The sequence below is a fragment of the Staurois parvus genome, unplaced genomic scaffold, assembly GCF_062004578.1.
Source record: "Staurois parvus isolate SC_StPar_1 unplaced genomic scaffold, SC_StPar_1.0 ptg000145l, whole genome shotgun sequence".
Classification (NCBI taxonomy): Eukaryota; Metazoa; Chordata; class Amphibia; order Anura; family Ranidae; genus Staurois; species Staurois parvus.
Window position 1 is genome coordinate 6,920,183 of NW_028317941.1, and position 23,658 is coordinate 6,943,840.

The window sequence follows — 23,658 nt, forward strand, 5'->3', positions numbered from 1 at the left end:
ATTTTTAATATTCCTTATATTTTGATATACATCTTTACATAACTATATAGAGTATTTTAGGATATTATGCATACTTTGGTTACAATTTTATTAAAGATTCACATTCTATATGCATATACCATGACATATATTAATTATAGTTTCAAGATGTGTTATGAAGTTATTATTGAGTTTATTTAATGTTGTCTATAATGTGTATGTCATTGACATCACCAAGATTTACCTACAATGAGTTTATTCTCTATGTCTTGATGAGGAGCTTTTAATACTACATATATTCCTAATTGATCTCGCACATGCGCAGTTGTCCGTCTGCGACGGCATTTATTTATTATTTATTTGTATTTATATTGACGGACTTTATAGTTCAGGAAGCTCTGGCACCGCTTATTGAAGTTTTATGTATATTTTTGGGGTATTTTCCTATGTTTATTGTAAGTTTCCCTGGTGATTCAGTGACACTCACAGACGATTGTAAAAATGGCGCCCGCGCATGTGAGATCATATCGGTCTCCGGCAATATGGCGCCTGATATGGAGACATATCTCTCATGAAAAATGGTGCGGTCGTAATGCGCATGCGCCATTTACGGTTTATAATGGACGCTGTTAAACAAGGACGCTGAAGCTTATTCCCTTTTTGATGATGTGCGGTTAGCACGAAACGCGTCAAGGTAGGAGTTACAGCGTCATTATCTTCTTGCCGCCGGCACCATGGAGGTCCCGGCGGCCATCTTTTAATCCACCTCATGGTCAGTGTTTGTTTTTGTTCATTTATCCTCACCCATGTATACTGCTTAGAATAAAATCTTTTAAACGGTATTACGCTATTGGTCTCCTTTCTTTGTGGCCCTTGGTGAGTCACATATCACCTGTAGAGCCATCTTTGAGAGAGACTGTGGATTATCAGCAACATCCAGCGGGTGGAGGAATATCTGGTTTGACCTGACCTTAAAGAGCTACTGGTGGATCTTTCAGAGATAATTTATCTCTAAATGCGCAGTTACGCTGTGCATCTGGTGAGTGCACAGCCTTATCCTTTTCACGTTCACCGCATGGAATCAGCACTTTGAAGGAGAGAAATTACCACAAAGACTGTTTTTGCACTGCATGTTACTCTGCTTACTGTTCAGGATCACATTAGTCACCTATGATCACTATATTGACACCTTGGATAATTTTTATTACTTGTGTTATAGCGCCGCATCTTTTATATTATATGCTTTTGTAAGGTCTATTGGTATCCTTTTTGATGCTGTGGCTGCTTTAGTTTATAGCGCTCGCAACTTCTTTTACATCTCTAGAGCCACGCTTCATAGACACACACAGCGGGACTTAGCCCTGCCCCCTACTTCCTCTGCATTTGATTGAGAGCAGAAGGAGCCAATGGCTCTTGCTGCTGTTCAAATCCCTGCCTGAAGAGGAAGAGAGGAGAGAAGAGATGCAGCCGAGCACAGCTTCTCCCCTCTTTCCCTTCACACAAGGAAGGGGGTGGACAGAGGAATAGAAAACATTTTTTACCTTAATGCAAGAAATGCATTTGGGTAAAAAATATTTTTAGCTTTAGTATCACTTTAACATTTTTCTTAAACTTTGTAGTACTTTTCTTTTACATACTTTCTTCAGAGTGGTTAATTGTCACCATACACTCTGTACACTCTGGAGGGGTGATCAGGGATTTTTTTTTTTTTTTACACTTTGTTTGTTGTTACACTGAAGGTCATTGTAACAGCAAAGTTTTCAACTGTCATGAGCAGGTTAACCATTCATGAAAGCTGTGATCACTAGTGATTTGTAATTGGCTACAGCTAATCACATAGTACAAGGTGCTGTGATTGTCCCAGGTACCATGTAACAGCTGTGGACCAATCACAGCAGTCAACACTGCTTTTATGAATTAATTAATTCATAGCAGCTTTGTCGCCTTTGTGAGCATGTGATTGCATAGCAGGTCCCGAGTCCACTATCCGCCATGGTATATGTACTGTGGTTGGTTGGCAAGTGGTTAAACACCAAGTGCATAGTAGCATTGGCTATTCTCTATTCAGCTAAACTTCTGAATTTTTTTTTTATCTGAGAAGATAAAATTCTGCTAAAAACCTTTTTTCCAGTAGTTAAACTTCAGCATGTGTACAGATACAGTTGTGACCAAAATTATTCAACCCCCAATGCTGTAAAGGGGTTTAGGGACTATAGTGTACATTTGGAATTGTATTCAGAATCAAATCCTACAAGGACGTTGTAACTACCCAAATGCAACTAAAATGACATCAATTGTTTATGTAATACAGTAGTAAATGGTTCTTATGTGGTTTCTTCATTGCCACAATTATTCAACCCCTTAAAGACTACCACTCTGAAGAACAGAGGTTCATACAGGTGCTTTCCATCAGGTATTGAAAACACCTGTGGATGTCACCGAGCAGCAATCAAGCATAATAAGCACCAATTAGGCAGCTTTAAAATGACTGTGATACTCAGCTCCTTCTAGACATTTACTGGTGTGGTTACAAACATGGTGAAGGCAAGAGAATGGTCCAGGAAGACAAGAGAAGAGGTGATTTCTCTTCACAGGAAGGGCAATGGCTATAAGAAGATTGCAAAGATGTTAAACATACCAAGAGACACCTTAGGAAGCATCATTCGCAAATTCAAGGCAAAGGGCACTGTTGAAACGCTACCTGGTCGTGGCAGAAAGAAGATGCTGACTTCGACTGCTGTGCGCTACCTGAAGCGTAGAGTGGAGAGAAGTCCCCGTGTGACTGCTGAGGAACTGAGAAAAGATTTGTCAGATGTGGGTACAGAAGTTTCAGCCCAGACAATAAGACGCACACTGCGTAATGAAGGCCTCCGTGCCAGAACTCCCAGGCGTACCCCCTTGCTGTCTCCAAAGAATAAGAAGAGTCGACTGCAGTATGCCAAAAGCCATGTGGACAAACCACAAAAGTTGTGGGATAGTGTTCTGTGGACTGATGAAACAAAATTAGAACTGTTTGGGCCCATGGATCAACGCTATGTTTGGAGGAGGAAGAACAAGGCCTATGATGAAAAGAACACCTTGCCTACTGTGAAGCATGGTGGAGGGTCAATCATGCTTTGGGGCTGTTTTGCTTCTGCAGGTACAGGGAAGCTTCAGCGTGTGCAAGGTACCATGAATTCTCTTCAGTACCAGGAGATATTGGATGGAAACGTGATGCAGTCCGTCACACACCTGAGGCTTGGGAGACGTTGGACCTTTCAACAGGACAATGATCCCAAGCATACCTCCAAGTCCACTAGAGCATGGTTGCAGAGGAAAGGCTGGAACATTTTGGAGTGGCCATCGCAGTCACCAGACTTAAATCCGATTGAGAACCTCTGGTGGGACTTAAAGAAAGCAGTTGCAGTGCGCAAGCCTAAGAATGTGACTGAACTGGAGGCCTTTGCCCATGAAGAATGGGCGAAGATACCCGTAGATCGCTGCAAGACACTTGTGTCAAGCTATGCTTCACGTTTAAAAGCTGTTATAACTGTAAAAGGATGCTGTACTAAGTACTAAGATTGAATGTCACTTGGGGGTTGAATAAAACTGATAATGCTGTGAGCACAGAAAAGACATTTGTGGTTATTTCATTATAACTGTTATGTTATATTTGTCTGACCTACAAGTGCCTCTTTAATGTAAATGTAAGCAAGATGACTGAATGATCAAAAGCAATGTCAAACTGGCCAAAACACTCAATTTCAGTGGGGGTTGAATAATTTTGGTCACAACTGTACATTAGGAGGCCATTCAATGCTTCTAGAGGTGATATAAGTATTTGGATTTTGTACGATGTGATGTGAATGTTTGCACCTGGAATATAGTATCAGATTTGCTTTTAGTGATATGCACTCTATGGCAGTCATTTCACATGTTAACATTTCTGTAACCTATAATCTCTAGGTGTTCTACTGTGAAAGTAGATTGCAGAAGTACTTAGATCAGTTTTTGTTTTATTCTTATGGGCATGTCATGGGGAGATGATGGAGGTGTGCCAATCCTAGCAAAGGATGTTTACTCAGAAAAGTATAGAATCTGTTTCTGTTTAATCAACCATTCAAAGAAGGAGGACTAGGATCTGTTGCTGATAAGCGTTTTTAAAAATCATGTCAGGTAATATATTTATCTTTAACCTTATGGAAGATGGAAAGAAGAATATTACTGCATCTAGGACCCTCATCAAGGCCCTCTCCTCCAATCCTCACCGACTCTTCTCCACCTTCAACTCTCTACTCTCGCCACCCCACCTCCACCCAGCACCTCACTCACTGCCCTTGAGATTGCCAATCACTTCAAAAACAAGACTGACACAATTCGCAAGGACATCGACGCAACTCACACGCCCTCTCAACCCGTCCCCTCTCACACAGCTACCCCCTCATCCCCCCTCTCCCTCTACATAACCCGCAGGGACTTCGTCGCTGCTCAAACTCCCTCCAACCCCGTTCCCCCTCACTCAGCTATCCCCTCATTACCCCACCCTACATTCCTCATACTGAAGCCCCCCAACACTCCGCACCTTTGACCTTACTACCATCGAGGAAGTCTCCAAGATCCTCTCTGATGCCCGCCTCACCACCTGCCCCCTCGACCCTATCCCCTTACAACTCCTATAACCTCCCTCCCCCTCCATCCTATGCTCCCTCACCCACATCTTTAATCTCTCCCTCTCCTCCAGCACTTTCCCCTCCCCTCTGAAACATGCACACATCACCCCCATACTTAAAAAGCCCTCCCTGGACCCCAATGACCCGAACAACCTCAGACCCATCTCCCTGCTCCCATTTACATCTAAACTCCTCGAGCGCCTAGTCTACACCCACCTAAGCTCTCACCTCAATGACAACAACCTCCTCGATTCCCTACAGTCTGGCTTCCGTCCCCTACACTCCACTGAAACTGCCTTACTCAAACTCTCCAACGACCTGCTAACCGCCAAAGCTAATGGCCACTATTCAGTGCTCCTACTGCTTGACCTCTCTGCGGCCTTCGACACAGTTGACCATCCCCTCCTCCTCAAAAAATGACACTCCCTCTGCCTCAGAGATTCTGCTCTCTTCTGGCTCTCATCCTACCTGTCACAACGCTCTTTCAGCATTACTTATAATGCCACCACCTCCCCCTCACTCCCCCTCTCTGTTGGGGTCCCTCAAGGCTCTGTCCTCGGGCCCCTTCTCTTCTCCATCTACACCTCCTCCCTTGGCCAACTCATACACTCTCACGGCTTCAACTACCACCTCTATACCGACGACACACAAATCTATCTCTCAACCCAACACCTCAACCCCTTGGTCTCCGCCCGAATCACACACCTACTGAGCGACATATCAGACTGGATGTCGCTCCACTTCCTTAAACTGAACCTCTCCAAAACTGAGTTTCTTGTCTTCCCCCCAGCCCAGAAACCACCCCCCAGTGACTTCTCCATCACATCCAACAACTCCACCATCAAACCCGCCCCGCAGGCCAGAGTACTTGGTGTCATTCTGGATTCCAACCTATCCTTCCAGCCCCAAGTCCAATCTTTAACAAACTCGTGCAGACTCCACCTCCGCAACATCGCCAAAATACGCACGTTCCTAATCCCAGAAACCACTAAACAGCTCATCCACTCCCTCATCATATCACGACTCGACTACTGCAACTCCCTCCTCACTGGCCTGCCTCGCCGCTGGCTATCCCCGCTTCTGTCGATCCTTAATACGGCTGCCAGACTCATTCACCTTTCCAACTACTCCATTTCTGCCACCCCCCTGCCAATCCCTCCACTGGCTTCCAATTGCTCAACGGATCAAATTCAAAATCCTAACACTGACGTACAAAGCTGTCCACCATACTGCCCCGTACTACATCGCTGACCTAATATCCAAGTACCGCTCAGCACACACACTCCGCTCCTCACAAGACCTCCTTCTCTCTAGTTCCCTGGTCTCCTCCTCCCATGCCCACCTCCAGGACTTCTCCAGGGTGTCACCCATCCTCTGGAACTCCCTGCCCTAACCCATCAGATTATCACCTACTCTCCTCTCCTTTAGGCGCACCCTGAAAACCCATCTCTTCAGGGAAAGCCTACCCCACCCCCTGCTAACTTGCTGACCTCCTCCACTCTTCCTACCACTCCATCCCCCACAGCTATCTCCTCCTGTGCCACCATCCCCTCCCTCCTAGATTGTAAGCTCGAAAGAGCAGGGCCCTCGATCCCCTCATGTTTTGCATTGTTTTGGTATTGTTCTGTCACATGTTCTGTCCCCCTTTGTAATGTACAGCGCTGAGCGAACCATTGGCGCTTTATAAATACTGTATAATAATAATAAAAATAATAATAATCTAGGAAACTATGACTAATAAAAAAAGCTTCCAAGAAAGCAACATTCTCTGATTAAAGATCAGTATAGAATTTGTGCAGCAGTTTATTATTTTAATTTACATGTTGTATCATATTATACACAGATTATTGAGGTAGACCACTGACCATTCATACAGGCATAGACTTAGCAACTTAGCAAATATAATTAGGCTTTAAAACAAGACCTCACTGACCTCTGTGGCTGCAGACACTGTTCAGGAACTCATCCTCAAAGTTCACAGGAGAAGCACTGAATCCAACAAGTTGGGTTTCAGCAATCCACTAGTACTCTATTCCTGGGCACCAGTGATGGGCTCAGCTCAGCTTAGCTCAGCTAGGTTCAGAAACAAGTCTGAACCTGTCTGAGCTATCCCCCTGGAAGCTGTCAAAACCAACAGACAATCATAAGGGGTGGTGGCATTCCCGGTCCTGCCTCATGGTGTGTAAATGTCCCTTGCGTACGTGTGGCTGCAGGGTGGGGAATGCCTCCACCACCTATGACTAGTAGTCAGTTTTGACAGCTTCCAGGCAGGATAGCTCAGGTGGGTTCAGACTTTTGCCCACAAAAGCCTACACTCATCCCTACTGTGCACCTGCTCTATGTTTACACAGATGTTAGAAGACTTGCAAATTGCCAGGTCAATGATGAGGAAGCATATTAAAGAGGAAATTCACTTGCCGTTGATTTAGATTTGCCCAGTGGATGCCCTGCTGCAATCCACTTATCAGGTACAGCAGCTGATGTCACAATCTTGGTCCACCTCCCTCATCAGAAGCCAGCTGCTTTGTTTTGAAAGCTGGCCTCCAGTGGTGTTTGTCCACCTCACCCACATGCAACTGTGAGTCCCTACTCCTGCAGCCTCCTGGAATATGTGACAAGTCATTCAAGGCCAGAGTGGCCACATGTAGGGGGGGCAGGGCTAGGCAAAAAAAAAAAAAAATAAACAAAAAAACATGGCGGTTCATATTGTGGAGGTGGGAGGGAGTGCAGGGAGCTATAGAGGATTTTGGGGGGAGGGCAAATGTCGGCTCTAAGCTACTGAAAAAAAAAAATGAAAGTCAACTGTTTAAAAATGTAAACTTTAGGAATGAAATAATCCTCGAAGTATGCAGCTATAGAGGCCAGTTTAAATTTCTAATACCTGGCCATAGTCCCATTTTGTGGTCATGTCTGCTATAGATAATTGTATCCTGCTGTCAAGAATGGCATCATAAACAGTTATCAAACCTGAAAACGTTTCCTATGATGTCTACTGCTAACATTTAAAAAACAAGATCAATAAACTAACATCTGCTTTTCATTTGACTCTAGATTTTATTTGAAGTCAAGTATTTTGGTATTTCTCTATGAGGAGTGTGAACACCATTAAGCCATGACATATCAAACAGCCCAGCATGAGGCAAAGTATATCAGAAAGTAGGATTATATGATGGATTACGCTTATTGGTTTGAAAAAGTGGCATAGCATTAACATCCCATATTACTCACAAATGTAGTTTGGTAAAGAGGTGTACATAAAAAAAGAAAGAACAAAATGAACTACATTTAAATGTTTATGGGTTATATCAGATTTTTAAGATATTTTCTCTATGCTGCAGGGATGGGTAATGAGGGGAGAGATTTAATACATGAGATCAGCAGATTGTTACTCTTTTAACTTTACTTTTCCTTCTAAGAAGGAGGCTAAGCAGGACATTCCTGCCTTCGATTGGTCATGGATTCCAGGTCATGATAATGAAAAAGTATTATAAGGCCAAAAGTCAAACTAAATCTGAAAGATATTTGGTCAGGTGAGTGCACACCTTCCATATGGACATGCTTTGCACCATTCAGTTACATAGTGTACATACTCATAAGCACCTCAAAACATCTCAGGTGGCTCCTCTTAGATCTAATTTTATTAGGTGTATACTTTTTCTCTTCAGTCCCTGATCCAGTATTGCTTGACCCTTAGTAATCTGACAAGGCATACACTGTCATCTAATATACAGTTTACATGTTCCCTAAAGTAGTTCTAAAGTTAAAGGTAAAAAATGTTTACCACTTGTTGAGCCCACCTCACCCAAGCACTTACATGAATCCTCTCTTGATCCATTGCTGTACCTAGCTGCAGCTGTTCTCTCTGCTCTTCCTAGTTTCACTGGAGACTCAGGCACAGCATGAACACAAGCTCTTGTTGCTGTCACTCAGAGGCAGCTTCAGGCTTTGTGAGGCCTTAGGTAAAACTTAGATATGAGACCCCCCTCACGTCATTAATGGAAAAAATAATTCAAATGCCATGAATGGCTGCAGAAAGTTGCACAGATCTAGCACACAGGCAATCAGCACCATTTCCAGGGCCAGCTCCTCACCCATCAGACACATGCAGCCAATGCAACATCTGGGAACCAGCAAGGTGACAACCCCTCCAGGACTTTTCACTGTGCTCTGGGAGAATGCAGAGGGGTGTCACTGAGCCATCCTACATCCACAGAGGAAGGAGAGTAGAGGGGATCCCAGCTCAGAGAGAGAGAGAAAGGAGAGAGAGGGATAGAGGGAGAGGAAGGGGGCTAGAAAGAGGGGTGGTAAGAAGGAGAGGGGGTAAGAGGGGTGGTAGGAGAGCAAGAGGGGGTGAGAGGGGATGGTCAGAGAGAGAGGGGGTGAGAGAGAAAGGGGGGTGAGAAAGGGGGTGGTGAGAGAGGGAGAGGGGGTGAGAAAGAGTAAGAGAGAGAAGGGGGGTGAGAGGGGGAGCGAGAGAGAGGTGGGGGATGAGAGAAAGAGGGGGGTGAAGGAGAGAGGGGAGAGAGAGGGGTGAGAAAGAGAGGGGGTGAGAGAGAGAAAGAGATGGGTGAGAGAGAAAGGAGGTGAGGGGGGGTAGGAGAGAGGGGGGTAAGATAGAGGGGTGGTGAGAAAGAGAAGGGGTGAGAAAGAGGGGTTGAGAGAAGGAGAGGGAGTGAGAAAGAGAGGGATGAGAGAGAGGGTGGTGAGAGAGAGGGTGGTGAGAGAGAGGAAGTGAGCGAGAGGGGGTGAGCGAGAGAGAGGCAAGAGAGAGGTGGTGAGTGAGGGGGGGTGAGGGAGAGAGAAAGAGGGGTGAGCGAGACCCCTAGCACTGTCCCTGTCTGCAGTCCCTCCTGTGCCCCATATCCCAGTCCCTGTCTGTGGGAAGGTGTGTGTGATGCTCGGTACGTTACCTTCCATGCCAATAGGATGTCATGATGGCCAGCAGTGGGCAGGGCCCATTTTCATTCTGGGTGAGGACAGGAGGTGCTCTGTTCCTTCCAGCAGATTTATTTGATGTGAGATGGAGTGATCCCTGGCTACCTGCACCTTCTGCCTCTCCTCATTCTCTGGCCCCAGTCAGCCTGTCCTCTGGTCCTGGAAGCATAGAGGAGATTGAAGAAGGAGTCCAGGGGTTCCAGGCACTGGGAGGTGCTGGGGATGCTGTGCCCACTGTTGCTTGCATCTTCGGAGCTCTTCTCCTTCCAGGGCTTTTGGTCCTTGCCACCTCACTGCTCATTTTCCTCATGGTCTACATCTCCAAGACTGCCCACATGCCTAAGGAGATGGTACCAGGAGCCATGTGCTGTCATCCTGCCCACACTCTGAGGCCTTCACTGTCAAGCTGCCCGCACTTGTTGCCACCGGACTGGGACTCTCCATGATGAGGTCCCTATCATCCCAGGGCCCTCGGGCAGTGCCCAATTGGTCAGTCTGCCCCTGGTCCACAGAATCGTGGCTGGGCATCAGGGGGAGACAGAGCCACCAGGGCTGACATTTAAGTGTGAGGCCTTAGGCAACCTTCTATTTTGCCTAATTAAATAACCATCTCTGCTGTCAGTGAAACCCTGTGAAGAGGGAACAGAGGGAGTGGCCAAGCCATGCTGTATGTGTTTATGGATGCACATAGCCCAGCTCGGGAGCACACCCACATGTGTGCTCTCATAGCACATGGTTTGCTATGGGCGTACCTGTAGGAGAGAAGGAGCAGAGAGCACTGGCAGGGGACTCCAGAAAAGGAGGGAAGGTGTTGCTCTGTGCAATATCATTGCGTAGAGCAGGAAAGTATAATCTTTAACTCTTGAGCCTACCTGTTGTACGGCATGGCTCATTCTCCTATTGTTTCTTGTTATTACTACTACTTGGTTCCACCCAATATACTTGTCCTGACGATCACTGTCTCCAGTACAGAAACTGATGGGAAAACCAATATTTTAGAGTTGTCCATGGAACAAAAGGTGAGAACATTTTTCCACGGGGCACACCTAATCTGATGCCAACTATCTAAGAGGAAAATTACACTCTCTTTGAGGATTTCCTTACTTTATTTTGTGTTTCTGGGACAGGGAGTCTTTCTAAACAGACTCAGAAACCAAAGAATAAAACTGACAGGGTAACCATTTCCCTGCTCCAAATAAGTAAATAAATTAGGTTAAATGCATAATACTACTACTAATAATAGTACTAAAAATAGTTATTCTATACATTAAAATGCCAAAACAATATTATGACATGATACATGGGGAAGTGTTTATAACACTGGAATAAAGATGCAAATAACACATGGTATTGATGTTGTAAATGACTAGTTGCATTTCATCATATTTGAGTAGTATGTTGTCACTAGACTGTCTGATTGCAAAAAGAGGCTGAACCAAACTGTAGCAACCCTTATTTTTGCCCAAACCTCTGTTTATGCAGTTTTCTCTTGCAAAAAAAATTTGATTTCTTTATAAATATTTTCACCCAAGATTCATAGAACATTCACCCATGATTCAAACTATTTTCATATTGAAAAATTTTCTAATCTTGGGTGAAAGTCATAGGAATCTTTGGTGAAAACATTTATAAATAGACCCCTAAAATGTCCTTCCAACCACTGCATGCCAGCAAAAATATAGAACTATTTCCTTTTGACCCAATGAATGGCACTATGCAATGAAACTGAACTTACTTCTACAGGCTGGAAGAGGAAAATCCCAAGAGGCGCTGTTTTGGGAGCTGGAGACACAGGATAGTAGGGCATGTCCTTCAAGTATGTAGCCTGCATTGCAGCTGTAGCGGACTTTGTCTCCAACATTGAATGTAGTTCCCTGTTGTACACCATTCTGTAGCCGTCCAGGATTTCCACATGTGTGGCTTGGCAACACTGTAAAGACAAAAATATATTGATATGTCAAGCTCAAATACTGTTAGCAACATGTTACACATACAAATGTACTGCATAAGTGTAATACATATTGTTAATATTAATAATATTATTCCTGCTAAAGAAAAATCAATTAGACACACATTTCCTTTTTTTTCATTCAACCCAAATCACAATCATACATAAGACTACTTTCAAAAATTCTTTATTCTATTGATTCTTTTCTGTATGAGTATGCTGTAAAAAAAGTTTAACCTGCTCATACATGTTTCAAATTTTGGTTTATATGACCATAATATAGTAGGTGCAATTGAATAAGCAAATGTTAGGATTGAAATGTGTGTCACTTTAGGGATGCTGGGGGATTAAAGCAGAGCAATGACCTACCAATAACAAATATGTGCTGCATTAAATAGTTTGCACAAGTTTATTTTAATCCCCCTGCAAAGTCTCCCATACAGTATACAGTACCTGTAGCTTGTGTCAGTGAATTCTACCTTATGCAGCTTCCTATGAAGGGGTGATAATGGTACTGCACTGCTTCCTATGTCAGAGCAATATTGTCACCCAGATGCAGACTGTAGCTGCTCATACTACAACAAAATGTTGCAGTTAGGTGTGACTATTAACAATTTCACTGCTGATGCACAAGCCAACAGCTTGTCAATCAGCAGCTAGCCACATCTAGTTCTGCCCATTGCATTCTAGATTGACAGGACTGCCTCTGTTGCTGAAACCTGTCTACTGGGGGAACGTGGGAAGCACAAATGAAGAAGGATTTGGCTCACTTAGGAAAGTTACATTTTTGTTACATTGTACAGCATTGTAGTTGAATTCTTGGGCTTATTTTGACAGTTACACAGAAGACTTGGGATGCTCTTTAAACCTCTAGAATTCTCAGGTCTGCATACCAGCCACAACAATTATAACTAGGTTCCAATCTCTCAGTTGGATTTTTAATTTATTTTGCATTATAGAGACAGCAACAGCAGTAAAAACAACTAAAAGTCCAATCTGGAAAAGGAAAGAACTGACAACTATATGTAATCGCTGAACTCTGTAGAAAATTTAAATAGCCAGTGGCCAAGCTCAAGAGTCTTCATCCATATTTGAAATACCAATGACTGACCTTTTAATTTGCTGAAATATCAAATTTTAAGATCACAGTATCTGATTATAATTGGTTTGAGAGAAAATGACAGCTTTGGCTAATGTGGTCACTTGTTCCTTGTCACTGGTCATGTGTGTGGTTTTAACTACCACTTCCATTGTGTCCTTTGCTAGCCACAAGATTGACCTTTTCTTGGTTTATGGCCCTAATCATGCATCTGCTGAAAGCATTAGTTTGCATCTAAGTACATAAAGCTGTATGTAAACCTGATCACACAAGCTACGACATGTTAATTCATATTCAAAAGTTGATTCAAATATTTTTTAAAATCTGCAGCTTTTGTTAAAATAATACCAGGAGACACTGTCATAAAGGTCTATGTTCATGCATTTTCAGTTATAGGATGACAAATATTATGCAGTTATCCCATTAGATTTTTGCTACTGGGGAGATTTCCCTTCCTATTCTAGAGACCAACATAAAAGGGAATAGAAAATGTTCAAGTAAGAGAAAATCCTTTCTCAGATAGTTGTCACTGGAACAGATGCCCCCTTTTGAAGATTTCCCCTCTTTTCTTGCTCCTGTGAAAACTGTCAAATTGTGGATTTCCTAATACCTTTTTTTTAGGTAACAATGGTAGCCAGAATGAATAGACTGGGTAAACCTTACAAGCATGGACAACATACAACAAACCTCACAGGGGTTCAAACTCCTCCTTTCTCTATGCAAAACTTACTTAAATATAATAAATAACACATCGAATTATAGATACACTTTAAGCATTAGCCACTGGTGGAAACCTTGAAATTAGATTGCAAGGACAACCTGGTTTCTCCTTGTAGAACTTTAATAGGATCTAATAGACATCTGCTCATTAGTGAGATATACTGGGGCAATGCTAACTTAGCAGTCTTTAAGAAGCCCAAATCAATTATAATTTTTGGGAAAAAAGTATCATCATATAATTGATAGCATGGCTATTCACAGTCTTCTATTAACGTATTACATCACATAATCATTTTGATGCTTAATTAAATAGACACACAAACATATAATTGTATGATGCCTGTAAAATACTTAAAGGATAAATTCACCTTTGGAGCATGTTACATGTTGTTAGGGTGGAACATATTCTCAAGGCAGCAGTAGTATCCGCCGGAAGTTTCCCTGTATTATCAGTCAAATTTGAAAATAGCACAGGCTCCGCCCACATGGCCGCATCATTCATTCACAGACTTCCATGAATGAATGAACTGCAAGTCTGGACAGCCTTAGTGGCTGTGGGCTTGTAGTTTTCAATGAACTCCCACAGCACTGTGGAGCTCCATGGTAGTTCATTGAAGCTTCCTGTCAGAATATCTGCTTGCTCGTACATCCCGTATGGCGAGCAGATATTCTGACCAGTCTGCAGGAGACCTGCATGGCATCAGCAATCTACTGATCGCTGGTGCAATGTTTTTTACTTGCAAAAAAATGTGCATTTATTATTTTTGTCCAAAAGGTGAACTTATCCTTTAAAGTGATATTAAAGACAATTTTTCAAATTAAAATAAGAGGTGATACTTACCTGTTCTTTGCAACAATATTGAATGGAGCAGGCCTTTTACTCCACTTTGGGGGTCTGCTGCTAGTGCTTTCTGCTCCGTCTTCCTTCAGGTGTCCACTTAGCAAACCATGTACTATAGGGGCACCCATGCGGGTGCACTCCCAAGCTGAACTGTGTATGTCCATAGACACACACAGTGCAGGTGAGCCATGCCCCCTCTTCACAGGATTTGACTGACAGCAGCAAGAGCCTATGACTCCCACTGCTCTCAGTGTCTCCTGGGAGACCAGGAAGAGAGGAGAGTGGTGTTGCAGTTGAAACAATGATAGTTTGGTGGGAGATGCCAGGTAAGAATTTAGGGGTGGGGGGGCAGTTAGTTTTCAAGCTTAATGCAGGGAATGCATTAAGGTAAAACTGTTTGACGTTAGACCTAAACTAAGGTGGATTTTTTCTGTGGGATTTGCATAATACGTAAAAGGTGGAAAGAGCTTCCATTCTTCCAGCAAATGTTTAATTATGTAAACATCAGATACATATTTAATTATGTAAATATCAGATATACAATATATGAATTACATGTTACTCCAAGATGCAAAACAACACCCTAATGATGCATTATCTAGCAACTTGCTTTAAAGCCAACATCCACTCGATAAATTTTACCTGGGTAGAGTCTACCACTAAAGGAAGACAGGAAAAAAGTAAACCATGATGAAGTATAATTGAAAGGACAAGGACACAAGAGAAAACAATCAGTAATCTTTGTGAAAAAGGGAACATCGTGTGTATATTAGTCAAGTGAAAGGACCATAAACTCATCAAATAAAATGACTGATGATATGTTTCCATAGTCCCCTATGGAAACATTAAATGACTATCTGTAAGCACATATGATAGATCATAAGCAAGCATTAATCAATAACACTTGAAGCATGATAACATACAATACACTATAGTTTACAGGATGCTCTTGAAAATACATTCACTAAGCCGTGGTTCAGTGCTCTTAGCCATTTTAAAGGTATCCATAGATTTGAGATGATTACATAAAAATGCAAGGCATAACCAATGTGAACATGCATGCATTTATATCTATATTTTAAAACCATAAAATATTTAATGTACTTAAAAGGGCAGTTGGATCGTGTACCAAATCCCAGGGTCCTCAAATGTCTATGGCCATCCTAAAGTAAACTTCATTAATCTGGCAGCAGAATATGAAAGCAGAAACTTGCTGCAAATAGATCCTCAAGGTTGCTCTATAATGCTAATTTAAGTTACGGTAACTTGAAATATTTGCTAAATGCTAAATAATTTTGTGTAGCAACAATGTAAACTATTACAAGTGTGATGTATTTAAATAGCTGAGAAGAAACTCATTAACTGTGTAAGCTTTCAAGATCATAAGACATCTCCACCAGGCAAACTGACTAATGTATTTGCCTAAAAAGGGGTACCAGTGCTTTAAGTTTGGTGCTTGGAGTCAGAAATGAACCCAAGGCAACAGGAAATGTCTTATTGTCTTGAATTTGGAGTTAAATCCAAGCATCCATGTGTTCTGACAGACATTCTCCCTGCAGGGTTTGCGAAGTATATAAACAGTGCCAAGTTTGGTTCCATTCAGCCTGCAGTGAATGAAACTTGGCACTATGGAACACAGGATCAGAAGATATGCCCATATGCGTGTGACTTATGCAGATTTAAAAATCTAGCTACAAGCAGAAGACAATGAGGACATTTAATATTATTCCATCTGACAGTGAAAAAAAAAATATTTACAACCTTTCCGAAAATACAATGGTGAACTCTCTAATTTAAAGTTTCAATAACAAGCATTCAGTTGCTTCCTGATATTCATCTTTACTCCAAAATCTTGCCTGAGCAAACTTAAGAAGCAAACCTTTGGCATATGTTAACATGCATATATTAATTGAATACAAGCCAAAATTAAATTTTTTTCTTTTTCTCTCTGTGTCTGAATTGGGTCGCAGACAAAAAAAAAAAAAACCCAAAAAATGTTCTAACACTTTCCTACCTAATACCACAAAATATATTGCACATTAGTAGTAGCCATCATTCATTGTTTTCATTGGCCAAACCATCTAAGATCTTAGAAGTTAGTCTGAAGGATTCCTTTAAGAACTATAATCTATCATTAGTTTTTAGATAAATAATTTATTTTTCCATTGCACTTTTCTCCCTATGGATTTAAGCATTTTTATCTGCTGTTGGGACAGCCAACTTGCCTGTTCTCTGCAAAAATATCATACTAGAGCCAATTTTTTACATGAGCTTTGGCGTGTGGAAAGAAAATACTTGTACTCATAATACTCCAATGTAAATAACGGGAAAACATGCAAACGCCTTGCAGATAGCGTGGTGACTGGGATGCAAATCGAAGACCCCAATGCTGCAAGGTGGAAGTACTAGCCACTGTATATAATGCTACATTCACCCTCTATAAAGGACACAAACCAATGTATCAAACACTGAATTTTATTTACTAAAGAAGTTGAAAATTGTGTGAATATTCACTTCAATGAATCAACCTGTGAAATAAAAATTCCTGACTACTTTGAATACCCACTCATGTGGAGATACATTTCATATGATTGGATTGAAGTGAACAGCCACACATTATTTTCAGTAAATATTTACAACTTATTTAGTAGATCAGCCTCAATGTTTGCTTCAATGAAAGATATTTTTAACATTGTAACAAGTGGAAACATTTATGCTATCACTAGCCCTTCAGTGTAAAATTGTTACATGCTCTCAGAACTCTATACTGATAATTTGTTTATACAGGAACCTATAAACTTCCCAGGGTAACCAAGATGTCTGGAAATATGTGGAACAGTGGATCTGTGGTATAAAGATAGCTACCCTTTGCTAAAATGATAGAACATAGACCAAATTGCATGTTCAAGAATATACAAGGCATAAGAGGTACCAGCTGCTTACAACAACCAGAAAAAAATAGACATGCAGAAAAGGACAACACGGTCAGTTGGTAACCTTTTTGTCTGAGTACAGATCTACACTTTCCCCCAAGTACAGGCAGTCCCCAGGTTACAAACACAATAGGGTCTGTAGGTTTGTTCTTAAGTTGAATTTGTATGTAAGTTGGAACAAGTACATTTTTTAAGTGTAGCTCCAGCCAAAAAAAAATGTTTTTAAGTTTTTGGATAGCATTGGGAAGGGTTAACACCCCTGTAATATTTGTTTTGCTGTCTGTGCTTCTGTTCAGAAGATTTCACCTCACTTAGAAAAAAAGATTCAGTACTATCTATTATGCAGTATTTTAATTTGTTTTGTTTTTGAGTGAAAAGAGTCATTTGAAATGTTTGAGTGTTTGGCACTGGTTTGTGTAGGAGAAAAGAGAAAATCACATACAGAATTAAAGGAAGTGCTGCATTTACCAGGAACAAAAATCAAAGCTAAACAAATGCTGCAATAAGCTAAGTGAATATTGTTATATAAGATCCAGTTCAAAATGGAAAAACTGCATTTCATATTCTTCTCATCAGCTTTACATACACAAGTCAGGAAAAAAAACAAAAAAGTTATGTCCACGGTCTCTTAGGCTTGTGTACCCCTATGCACATTATTACTCAATACACTATATTTATTAGTATAATAATGGTTAGTATTTTTTACCCTATAATTATTTTTACCAATTTAATTAGCTAAAGGAAAAACAAATGTCATTTACATTCAGCCTGGGTTCACATATGTGTGGTGTGGTATATTGCATGTGACTCGCACAGGAACTGCACCTGCAAATCACATGCGTTTTATGTGCGGTGTGATTAAAGCCATACAATTTTTATGGCTCTATTCGCACCGCACCCACACCAAAATAGTGCAGAACACTTTTTTGGGTTTGCACTAGAATCTGATTGCATAGGTATTCACACTTATGAGATTCGATTCTGCGCATCGCACCGCGTTTTGCGTACCACTTTCGGGGTGTTGTTAACTTAACATGCACACATGCAGCGGTTCGATTGGGGTGCGATTCTGGTGCGGTGCGGAATTTGCACTGAAAACGCTGCAAATTCTGCACCGCATCAGTGTGAACCAGGGCTCAACGATAGTATTCCTTTTATAAACTGAAGTGTCTAAAAAGTCTGCCGCAGAAAAAAAAACGACACCTTTCCTAGCTCTATAATAAACCTTCTAAGTATAATAGTGTTTCTGTATTTTTTCGATCTTTTTTCTGTTTCCAGTCAATACTGCCTGCAACATACATAGACAAAATTATTTTAAAGATTGATAACTCTACACATATGATATAAGGATTAGTAATAATGTTAAGCATACAATAGGGGATGACAAATGGAGTAGAACTAATGTTTTGTTTCCTGCAGCAAATTGTCAAAGAACCAATTTAATCATAACATTGTCATTTTTCTTCTAATGAATCAACTTCTTTTTATTCCTTTTTTTTTTTCTTCGCTAAAAATTAATGACTGGAACATCACTATAAATAAAAATCTCTAATTTTTATATGTCATTCTGCAACCAACACAGACCGTCAGTTAATGAACTGTTCAAAATTAGACACAATTGACCTAAATTATTGTTTTATGAAACACTTGCTTTAAAATAAATTTGATATCATTAATGAAAGATTACATATCCTTTGCTGTAAGCCCAAATGGGATCTATCATTAAACAGTTCAATGGAATTTTAGTAGTGAGATCTCTTCTGTGATTTTCTGTATATGCATGGCAGATAATAACATAGAATGCTGTATGTTTGTACACTACGGAATTGATTTACCAAAGACAAGTAGATTGGGCACTTTGCAAGTGCAACCTGCAAGTGCAGTTGCTACAGCGCTTAGTAAATGAGGTAAAGCTCTGCTGACTTCCATCATTCAATCATGTGCAAGAAAAAATGCTGGGATTGATTAACTAAAACGGAAGAGTGCAAAATTTGGTGCAGGCTTGCATAGAAACCCTTCCAAACCGCCCATATCACCGTCCGTTTTTGTCAATGCTTAATTGAACAAGTTGAGATTAGAATCTGATTGGATACCGTGCACAGCTGTACCAGATTTTGCACTCTTCAGTTTTAGTAAGTCTCCCTCACTGTTTATTTATTTACCTTGTGTATGATTGGGTATTCTTTGTAAAGCTATGGAACAACTTAATTTACAAAATGCACTATTTGCCTTTAGTAAATCAACCCATATGTGCATACTACATCTGAAAGAGTCTTGCCCAGCTGCATTCAGCTATGTGTGCACTATAATGAAGGTACATGTTCATAGAAATAACTTATTTAATTTGTGGATGACATAGTCATACCACTAATACCAACGTAGTTAGAAAATGAGCTTGTGTGAACTAGTGTGGTTTGAAGGACCAAAGGGAGCTAATATGTTCTATGAGACTAGGGAAGGCAAGCGGGAAAAACTACACAGAGACCACTATGGGGAAACCAGAAGGATGAAAAGTACCTTTGCTATTGCACTGGGTGACTTGTTCAAAGATTGGCAGATATTGCCCTCTCAATGAGATTTCTAACCATCTATAAAGTTATTATTCCTACTTCTGTGCTTTCTGTCATTGTTAAAAATGTTAATTTGTTAAACTACGAGGGGCATTCAAGTCAAACCGGGACTTTTGAGTTTATATGATAAAATAACACATTTCAAGGAGTAGAAACTTCATTTATTTTTTAAATACTCCCCTGCTACATTTATACACTTATCCCAGCATTTAACTAATGCCTGGAAATCTTCAGAATAGAAAGATTCTAGGACAGCCTGCTTCACTTTGTCATCATTGTGTTCACCGTTCCCACAAAAAGATTTGTCTCTTGCGCAATTTCACAACAGTTTTTGCATCGATTATCCAGAATCAGGTGTTCCATGTGCTGAATTTTTACAGGAATAGCTGCAGTGGGCTGGGAACCACCACAGCCAAGAACGTCACTGATGAACGTACGGCCATCTTTGAAACACTTACACCATTCAAATGTCTTGCTGAGCGTCTCATCACTGTACTGTGCTTGAAGTCTGTAGATATCCACAGGTTTTATGCCTTTGTTCATCACCCCACCACTTCATCACCACACGCTGTTCCATGTACACACTAACACTGTTGTCTCCCATCTTGATTAAAGGTTTCTGGACTGGCTTGTGACATGTGTGCCACCTGTCAGTAATAGGACACACTTACCATTCATTACTGCGTGTAGTACTGCCACACTAGTATCCCTTTTTATACCTGTAAATTTAAAAGTTCCAGTTTGACTTGAATGCCTCTTGTAGGGAAAAATTAATTGTTGAAATAATTGCAACCGAACAAAAGTTTAGACAACCCAATACTTAATACAGATGAATTACTTAGAATACTATTTTTAAATTTGTAATAATAACTTTAAAAGTCCTCTACAGTCTTGTCTCTTCTTACATTTCTATACTAAATTCCACATTCTATCCTAAACGCAACCTCAGCCCTGGGTTTTACCTTTTCCTACCCTCCACTAGTTACTTCTCAAACTCTTGGAAGCCTTTAACACAGGTGTCAAACAAGCGGCCCTCCAGCTGTTGGGGAACTACAAATCCCATTAAGGCATTTCAAGGCTGAAAGTTACAAGCATGATTCCCACAGGCATAGGCATGATGGGACTTGTAGTTCCACAACAGCTGGAGGTCTGCCAGTTTTACACCTTTGCTTTAACATAACTTTAAAACTCATCTCTTTAGACAAGCATATCATCTAAACCAAATTATTCTCTTCAAAGTCTGACTGAAAAGTGCTTTCTTCTTCAGTAACTGTCAAGACAAGTACGCATCTTTGTAAAAAGTTACATTGTACTGCACTCCCTTATTAATCTGGACAGCACCACAGGAGAGGATGGTACTATATAAATCAATAGTAATAATAATTTTTCTTGGGCATCTCCCACTATCTCTGATATTTTTGCTGTGTGAAGGCTTGACATGAGTTCAACTCTGAAGTGCCTTGATTAATCATTTTGCCATTTGTCAACTTGATGTTCTTACCCTTACCAATACACTACATGTAACTGTACAAAAATTGGCATATGGCATTTCAATAAACTTCATGCGCTAAGAAGAAAACAATAATTATTGTTTATCCCCTAAGCACAGTGGGCATATGTATTTAATAACTAGAACTATGCTGAATCTTATCTTTCCTGTGTATATGAATACAACTAGATAGGAAACAGCAGGACAAAAATCAATTAGAACATTAAGTAAAAGTAGTAAACATCATTTTTTTTCCTGTTCAACTTAACCTTTATTTCAGTAAATTTAAGTCATCCTGGCTGATTTGTTGTAACAGTTACTTCATAATTATCATGGTAACCTTACTGCCCAGTAATGAGCTTTACCCATTAAAGAACAAAAATGAAAACAATTGAAATGAAAGAAAATAGAATTGAGCTTCTCAGCAAGCTCATCTCCCAAGGGCTAACAAAAGAATTAAGATGATTTATCTTCTAGACTGGATTGAAAAATAGTCCATTCAGCATCCGTCTCGTGTAAGTGAGAAAAAGAAAATAAGATTGGATGGTTTTTCCACAAAGTGAGCTATCGCAAAGGCCAAAACCTTGTGCATGAGAACACGGCTGCATCACTGTATAAAACTCTACTCTTACCTAGTACATTTTGTCATTTACGTATGACTGTTCATCAGGATCAGATAAACAGCAGGAAATCTCTTCTTGCTTACACAGGCCGAAGCTCTCATGATTCCAAGCAGGATGGTGCGTTCAGCTGAGCGCGATTAAACCTGCAGACATCCATCATTCGCTATTCCTAGTTTTATTTCTCCTTGTAGCATTTGTGTTTTTACTGTCGTACTTCTGCATTCCATGGGAAATGATTTGTAATTTCCCCTGCAATAGCAAAGCGCTAGCTTTTCTCATATTGATTTCACAATTTGTCAGTGGAATTATCTATGCCTCCTGAGCAAGGAATATATATATAATTTAGAGAATCTTATCCACTGGTTATACTGTTAGACACATTTAGAGCTGTTTGCAGTTGAGGTTAGTAAATATTTCTGAATAACTCATGTTGGTAATTTAACCTGAATGCAATATTTAGCTGTATAGAAAAGAGCACCAGCAACAGAGGGGAAAGCAGAAAACTATACGGACCCCTTCTCCCAATCCATATTCAAACACTACAATAGAAGCTAAACACCAGAATGTCTACCAATTCCTAGAAGTACAGAGTTATTGTAGCTACGAGTATAGCTTCTCATCTTTCCTACGCCAGAACATGAGCATGAGGCGATACCTGGACCCTACAGAGGTTTCACAGGCAGTCCAACTCCTCCAGGATGGCACATCAATATGTGCCATTGCCAAAAGGTTTGCTGTGCCTTCCAGCACAGTCTCAAGAGCATGGAGGAGATTCCAGAAGACAGGCAGTTACTCTAGGAGAGGTGGACAGGGCCATAGAAGGTCCTTAACCCATCAGCAGGACTAGTATATGCTCTTTTGTGCAAGAAGGAACAGGATGAGCACTGCCAGTGTCCTACAAAATGACTTCCAGCAGGCCACTGGTATGAACGTCTCTGACTAAACAATCAGAAATAGACTTCATGAGTGTGGCCTGAGGGCCCGGCATCCTCTAGTGGGCACTGTGTTCACTGCCTGACACCATAGAGGTCGAATGGCATTTCCCACTGAGCACTAGAATTGGCAGGTCCACTACTGGCGCCCTGTGCTTTTCACAGCTGGAAGCAGGTTCACCCTGAGTACATATGACAGACACGAAAGAGTCTGGAGAAGCTGTGGGCAACATTATGCTGCTTGTAACATCGTTCAGCATGACCGTTTTGGTGGTGGGTCAGTGAAAGTCTGGGGAGGTATATCCTTGGAGGGACGCAACAGACCTGTACAGGCTAGACAATGGCACCTTGTCTGCCATTAGGTATCGGGATGAATCCTTGGATCCATTGTCAGACTCAACAATGGTGCAGTGGGTCCTGGGTTCCTCCTGGTGCAGGACAATGTGGCGAGAGTATGCAGGCAATTTCCGATTGGAATTTAGTGGCTAACTTGGTGTACATAGTCTCCAGACAAGATTCCAAATCCCGCTTTGTAAGTTGCTGTGCGTACTCACTGTCCTGAACTGAAGGATGGACTGCGATATCCTGTGTGGAACCGGATGGAGATGCTCGTTCTGTAGTATCTTGAGACATGCTGCAAATCTTGTGTGTTTTCAATAAATATGTATTAAGGGATTTTTGAGCATTACCCCTACTTTTTGTTTTGGTGGACGGCATGCAGGAAGTCTCCTGGGCGTGATCAATTTTCGTCTGACCAAAAAATCGGCCGATATTCATACCGTTAGGGCAATGCCATCGGCCATTTTTTGCGGATCTTCTCGTTTCTTTTTATCAGTCATGCTGGAAAATCTATGAAAAACTGACATTTTTCGTAAGCATTGGTGGCAGCATCCATAGCAGCAACGACCCATTTTTCGTTTATCGGCCGACAATTCGGTTG

At 41.2% G+C, this 23,658-nt stretch overlaps 1 protein-coding gene across 3 annotated transcripts in view; it reads right to left on the minus strand.

The window, feature by feature from the left end:
• The window catches only part of CSMD2 (CUB and Sushi multiple domains 2), a 1,275,366-nt gene that overhangs the window by 727,388 nt on the left and 524,320 nt on the right, over nucleotides 1–23,658 (minus strand). For all 3 annotated transcript variants that reach the window (XM_089673879.1, XM_089673878.1, XM_089673880.1), the window contains exon 4: nucleotides 11,299–11,493. In XM_089673879.1, the coding sequence (XP_089530005.1) occupies nucleotides 11,299–11,493 (195 nt within the window). The remainder of the gene's footprint in view (nucleotides 1–11,298; nucleotides 11,494–23,658) is intronic.